The 7,500-nt window shown below is 41.7% G+C and overlaps 1 protein-coding gene across 1 annotated transcript in view; it reads right to left on the bottom strand.

Annotated features, from left to right (window-relative positions):
- The window catches only part of LOC110507672 (protocadherin-16), a 197,636-nt gene that overhangs the window by 46,417 nt on the left and 143,719 nt on the right, over positions 1 to 7,500 (bottom strand). The window contains exon 3 of the mRNA XM_036964819.2: positions 2,580 to 2,768. Within this exon, the coding sequence (XP_036820714.2) occupies positions 2,580 to 2,768 (189 nt within the window). The remainder of the gene's footprint in view (positions 1 to 2,579; positions 2,769 to 7,500) is intronic.

Consider the following 7,500-nt stretch of genomic DNA (forward strand, 5'->3'; position numbering starts at 1 on the left):
GCTCCAGAATATTAATGTTTTGTTGAAGACCTTCTTTGGTTGGTGATAGAAGTACAAAGTCATCAGCATATAGCAGGTATTTCACCTCTGTGTCAAATAGTGTGAGTCCTGGGGCTGGAGATTGGTCCAACATGTCTGCTAATTCATTGATATAAATGTTGAAAAGATTTGGACTCAAACTGCAGCCTTGTCTTACACCTCGACATTGTGAAAAAAATTCTGTTCTTTGGTTTTTGATTTTTATTGCACACTTGTTTTCTGTCTCCATACATTTTATTAATTATTAAAACCTTACCACCAAGCCCACTTTGTAGAATTTTGTAGAATAGCCCTTCGTGCCAAATCGAATCAAATGCTTTTTTAAAGTCAATAAAGCAAGCAAAGATTTTGCCCTCCTTTTTTTTGGTGGACGTGTTTATTAATTAGTGTGTGTAAGGTGGTGGTCAGTAGTGCGATGGTTAGGAAGAAAGCCAATTTGACATTTACTTATTACATTTTTTTTCTTGAAGAAAGGTTTGAATTCTTGAATTCAAAATGCTACAGAAAACCTTTCCCAAGTTACTGTTGACGCAAATTCCCCTGTAATTATTGGGGTCTGATTTGTCTCCACTTTTGTGTATAGGGGAGATGAGCCCCTGGTTCCAGACATAAGGGAAGCAGCCAGAAGTTAAAACCATGTTGAACAATTTAAGCACAGCATTTTGCAACTCAGGTGTGCTGTTTTTCAGCATTTCATTTCTGATGTTGTCTACACCACAAGCCTTTTTTGATTTAATAGATTTTAGCTTTCATTTAGTTCTTGTTGGGTTATTGGGTAATCTCATGGATTTTGGTTGTTTTTAATGACAGATTCAAGGATGTTCAATTTTTCTTTAATTTCTAATTGGTTCTGTTGTAAATCTTTTTGTGGGATGTTTTTGTATAGATTATCAAAGTAAGTTTTCCAAATTCCTACATCTTGTATGGCTAATTCTTGTGGCTTTGTTGTGCTTAAATTGTTCCACATGTCCCAGAACTGATTTTGGTCAATTGCATTTTCAATTTCATTAAGTTTCTTGTTGGTATAATTCCATTTCTTGCATTTCAGTGTTTGTTTATACTGTTTCAGAGTTTCAAAGTATTCATATCGTAGCTCTGGGTTGTTTTGCTGCTTCTGTTTTTTGTTTGACATTTGTCTTAGGTGTTTTCTAATTGTTTTACATTCATTATCAAACCATTTGTCAGAAACATTTTGATTTTTGCTTCTGATGTTGCATTGCTTTGGTTTTCTCAAATTTGCTTTCGATGCTGCTTTTTGGAATATGCAGTTGATGTTTTGAGTAGCCAAATTGACACCATCTTTATTGTTTTGGTACTGTGAGTTATTGAAAAACTGTATAGAGTTCATCATTTCATTTGAGTTCAATGTTTCAATGAATGTCTCTGCATTGTTTGGAGCCCATCTGTACGATTGGTTTATGTTGTAAAGTTTATTGGGCTGTTTTTTTGAATGAATATTGCCAGTTAGTCTCTGTCTGTCTGTCTGTCTGTCTGTCTGTCTGTCTGTCTGTCTGTCTGTCTGTCTGTCTGTCTGTCTGTCTGTCTGTTTGTCTGTCTGTCTCTGTCTCTGTCTCTGTCTCTGTCTCTGTCTCTGTCTCTGTCTCTGTCTCTCTCACCATGACTGCAGTGATTTCATTTCTAACCTTTTACCTTCAAGTAGGATTTGGCGTGTGGCACTACAGCATAGTCCTGTCAGGGAGAGTCATTCACAGCACAGTCCTGTCAGGGAAACTCATTCACAGCATAGTCCTGTCAGGGAAACTCATTCACAGCACAGTCCTGTCAGGGAAACTCATTCACAGCACAGTCCTGTCAGGGAAACTCATTCACAGCACAGCCCTGCCAGGGAGAGTCATTCACAGCATAGTCCTGTCAGGGAAACTCATTCACAGCACAGCTCTGCCAGGGAGAGTCATTCACAGCACAGCCCTGCCAGGGAGAGTCATTCACAGCCCTGCCAGGGAAACTCATTCACAGCATATTCCTGTCAGGGAAACTCCTTCACAGCACAGTCCTGTCAGGGAAACTCATTCACAGCATAGTCCTGTCAGGGAAACTCATTCACAGCACAGTCCTGTCAGGGAGAGTCATTCAGACTCTTTTATTTGTCTACACTACTGAAAAACGTTCTGCTCTGCTGTGTTCTGCTCTGCCTGACTGGGGAGCTGCTCCCCTCTCTACTAGCTATCCTGGCTCTGGCTCTATAGCTGCGTCTAATAGCCAGGGTTCTGCTAGCTATATGTCTGCTGTGAACCCTGCTGTGAAATATCGGTTAAAAAGATCCATTCAATTGTTGGAAGCATCAATATTACCAGGGTGCTGGAGTTTTTCTTCTTTTAGCCCTGTTGTGATAAACACTGTGAAAAGCACTGCTTTAAGAGATCACTGTCAGGGGTTTAATGTACTCACAGGGAGAGATTATGTGCCAAATGGCACTTCCATAGGGCGTTGGTCAATGGGAATTGACTATGTAGGGAATACAGTGCCATTTGGGGATGTAGCCATTGGATGAGGATGGAGAGATACAGTAGGAGACTCACCCCGTCCACGGCGGTGACGGTAAAGTCATAGCTGGTTGGTCCCTGATCCCTGTCCAGAGCCACGTTGGTACAGATCTGTCCTGTCTCCTTCCCTACAGAGAACTGGGAGGGGACAGCACTGTTGATTCCTGACCCGAGAGAGTAACTGATGGAGCCGAAGGAGCCGCCGTCCGCGTCTGTCGCTGTCACCTGGAAAGAGGGAGATAAAAGAAGAGGATTTATGGGTTAGACAGTTTGTCTTAAGGGGAACTTTCACTGTTCCACCTACAGAGATAGACACAAGAATACACCCACAGTAGGAGCGAGACAGATAAGTAAATATTCAGCTAGGAGCTAGACAGAAGGAAATATTCAGCTATGAACTAGACAGATAAGGAAGTATTCAGCTAGGAACTAGACAGATAAGGAAATATTCAGCTAGGAGCTAGACAGAAGGAAATATTCAGCTAGGAACTAGACAGATAAGGAAATATTCAGCTAGGAGCTAGACAGATAAGTAAATATTCAGCTAGGAGCTAGACAGAAGGAAATATTCAGCTAGGAACTAGACAGATAAGTAAATATTCAGCTAGGAGCTAGACAGAAGGAAATATTCAGCTAGGAACTAGACAGATAAGGAAGTATTCAGCTAGGAACTGGACAGATAAGGAAATATTCAGCTAGGAACTAGACAGATAAGTAAATATTCAGCTAGGAGCTAGACAGAAGGAAATATTCAGCTAGGAACTAGACAGATAAGCAAGTATTCAGCTAGGAACTAGACAGATAAGGAAGTATTCAGCTAGGAACTAGACAGATAAGGAAATATTCAGCTAGGAACTAGACAGATAAGGAAGTATTCAGCTAGGACCTAGACAGATAAGGAAATATTCAGCTAGGACCTAGACAGATAAGGAAATATTCAGCTAGGAACTAGACAGATAAGGAAATATTCAGCTAGGAACTAGACAGATAAGGAAATATTCAGCTAGGAACTAGACAGATAAGGAAATATTCAGCTAGGAACTAGACAGATAAGGAAATATTCAGCTAGGAACTAGACAGATAAGGAAATATTCAGCTAGGAACTAGACAGATAAGGAAATATTCAGCTAGGAGCTAGACAGATAAGGAAATATTCAGCTAGGAACTAGACAGATAAGTAAATATTCAGCTAGGAACTAGACAGATAAGGAAATATTCAGCTAGGAACTAGACAGATAAGGAAATATTCAGCTAGGAACTAGACAGATAAGGAAATATTCAGCTAGGAACTAGACAGATAAGGAAGTATTCAGCTAGGAACTAGACAGATAAGGAAGTATTCAGCTAGGAACTAGACAGATAAGGAAATATTCTGCAACTCTTGGAGGACACTGGATGTTGACTCTAAAAAATGCAATTATTCCCCTACCATAAACTACTTTTGGACAGCTGAAGAAAACACACAATTTGTCCTCGGAAAATGACCTTTTCTAGACCAATGTATTTGAGTATATACCCTGTAGGATCCTTTTGGATAGTACCACTAGAATGAACAGGGAACAAACACAGTAAAGCACAGTAACAGTACAGGACAGGACAGTAACAGTATAGGTCAGTTACAGTACAGGAGAGTAACAGTACAGGACAGTAACAGACCAGGACAGTAACAGTACAGGACAGTAACGGTACAGGACAGTAACAGTACAGGACAGTAACAGTACAGTAACAGGACAGAACAGGACAGTAACAGGACAGTAACAGTACAGGACAGTAACAGGACAGAACAGTGAAAGGACAGGACAGTAAAAGAACAGGACAGTAACAGTACAGGACAGTAACAGGACAGGACAATAACAGGACAGTGCAGGACAGTAACAGTAACAGGACAGGACAGTAACAGTACAGGACAGTAACAGGACAGTAACAGGACAGTGCAGGACAGTAACAGTAACCGTATAGGACAGGACAGTGACAGTACAGGACAGTAACAGTAGAGGGCAGTAACAGTACAGGACAGTAACAGTAACAGGACAGTAACAGTAACAGGACAGTAACAGTGCAGGACAGGACAGTACAGGACAGTAACAGTGCAGGACAGGACAGTACAGGACAGTAACGGTACAGGACAGTAACAGTACAGGATAGAAACAGTACAGGACAGAAACAGCACAGAACAGTAACAGGACAGAACAGTAACAGTACAGGACAGTAACAGGACAGGACAGTAACAGGACAGTAACAGGACAGTACAGGACAGTAACAGTATAGGACAGGACAGTAACAGTACAGTACAGGACAGTAACAGTACAGGATAGTAAAAGTACAGGACAGGATAGTAACAGGACAGGACAGTAACAGTACAGGACAGTAACAGTACAGGACAGTAACAGTACAGTACAGGACAGTAACAGGACAGTACAGGACAGTAACAGGACAGTAGAGTAACAGGACAGGACAGTAACAGTACAGGAGAGTAACAGTACAGGACAGTACAGTACAGGACAGAACGATACAGGACAGTAACAGGACAGTACAGGACAGTAATAGGACAGTAATAGGACAGTAGAGTAGCAGGACAGGACAGTAACAGTACAGGATAGTAACAGTACAGGACAGTAACAGTACAGGACAGTAACAGGACAGGACAGTAACAGTACAGTACAGGATAGTACAGGATAGTAACAGTACAGTACAGTAATAGGACAGTACAGGATAGTAACAGTACAGTACAGGACAGTAACAGGACAGGATAGTAACAGGACAGGATAGTAACAGTACAGGACAGTTACAGGACAGGACAGGACAGTAACAGTACAGCACAGGACAGTAACAGGACAGTACAGGACAGTAACAGGACAGTAGAGTAACAGTACATGATAGTAACAGTACAGAACAGTAACAGGACAGTACAGTATAGGACAGTAACAGGACAGTAGAGGACAGTACAGGACAGTAACAGTACAGGACAGGACAGTAACAGTACAGGACAGGACAGTAACATGACAGTAACAGTACAGTACAGTAACAGTACAGGACAGTAACAGTACAGTACAGGACAGTAACAGGACAGTAACAGTACAGGACAGTAACAGTACAGGACAGTACAGTACAGTACAGGACAGTAACAGTACAGGACAGTAACAGTACAGGACAGTAACAGTACAGTAACAGTACAGTAACAGGACAGTAACAGTACAGTACAGGACAGTAACAGGACAGTAACAGTACAGTACAGGACAGTAACAGGACAGTAACAGTACATGACAGTAACAGGACAGTAACAGTACAGTACAGTAACAGGACAGTAACAGGACAGTAACAGTACAGTAACAGGACTGTAACAGTACAGGACAGGACAGGACAGTAACAGTACAGTACAGGACAGTAACAGTACAGTACAGGACAGTAACAGGACAGGACAGTAACAGTACAGTAACAGGACAGGACAGTAACAGTACAGTAACAGGACAGGACAGTAACAGTACAGTAACAGTACAGGACAGTAACAGTACAGTACAGGACAGTAACAGGACAGGACAGTAACAGTACAGTAACAGTACAGGACAGTTACAGGACAGGACAGTAACAGTACAGTACCAGGACAGGACAGTAACAGTACAGTAACAGTACAGGACAGTAACAGTACAGTACAGTACAGGACAGTAACAGGACAGGACAGTAACAGTACAGTAACAGGACTGTAACAGTACAGGACAGGACAGGACAGTAACAGTACAGTACAGGACAGTAACAGTACAGTACAGGACAGTAACAGGACAGGACAGTAACAGTACAGTAACAGGACAGGACAGTAACAGTACAGTAACAGGACAGGACAGTAACAGTACAGTAACAGTACAGGACAGTAACAGTACAGTACAGGACAGTAACAGGACAGGACAGTAACAGTACAGTAACAGTACAGGACAGTTACAGGACAGGACAGTAACAGTACAGTACCAGGACAGGACAGTAACAGTACAGTAACAGTACAGGACAGTAACAGTACAGTACAGTACAGGACAGTAACAGGACAGGACAGTAACAGTACAGTAACAGTACAGGACAGTAACAGGACAGTAACAGGACAAATCAAAGTTTGTCACGTGTGCCGAATACAACACCTTACAGTGAAATGCTTACTTACAGGCTCTAACCAATAGTGTGAAAAAAAAGGTGTGTGTGTGTGTGTGTCTGTGTGTGTATAGGTAAGTAAAGAAATAAAACAACAGGAAAAAGGCATTTGAAAAAAGAGTAGCAATGCTATATACAGACACCTGTTAGTCAGGCTGATTGAGGTAGTATGTACATGTAGGTATTGTTAAAGTGACTGTGCATATATGATGAACAGAGCGTAAAAAGAGGGGTTGGTGGGTGGTGGGAAACAATGCAGATAGCCCGGTTAGCCAATGTGCGGGAGCACTGGTTGGTTAGGCCAATTTAGGTAGTATGTACATTAATGTATAGTTAAAGGTATAGTTAACAGGAAAGGACAGTAACAGGACAGGACAGTAACAGTATAGGACAGTAACAATATAGGACAGTAACAGTACAGGAAAGGACAGTAACAGGACAGGACAGTAACAGTATAGGACAGTAACAATATAGGACAGTAACAGGACAGGAGGACAGGACAGTAACAGCACAGGATAGTAACAGGACAGGAAAGGACAGTAACAGGACAGTAACAGGACAGGGAATGACAGTAACAGCAAAGGACAGTAACAGCACAGGAAATGACAGTAACAGTACAGGACAGTAACAGTACAGTACAGTGACAGGAAATTACATTAACAGTACAGGACAGGACAGTAACAGGACAATACAGGACAGGACAAGACAGTAACAGGACAGGACCGTAACAGGACAAGACAGTAACAGGACAGTAACATGACAGGAAATGATAGTAACAGTAACAGTAACAGTACAGGACAGTAATAGTACAGTAACAGGACAT

The sequence above is a fragment of the Oncorhynchus mykiss genome, chromosome 27 (assembly GCF_057628025.1).
Source record: "Oncorhynchus mykiss isolate SJ-2025 chromosome 27, ASM5762802v1, whole genome shotgun sequence".
Classification (NCBI taxonomy): domain Eukaryota; kingdom Metazoa; phylum Chordata; class Actinopteri; order Salmoniformes; family Salmonidae; genus Oncorhynchus; species Oncorhynchus mykiss.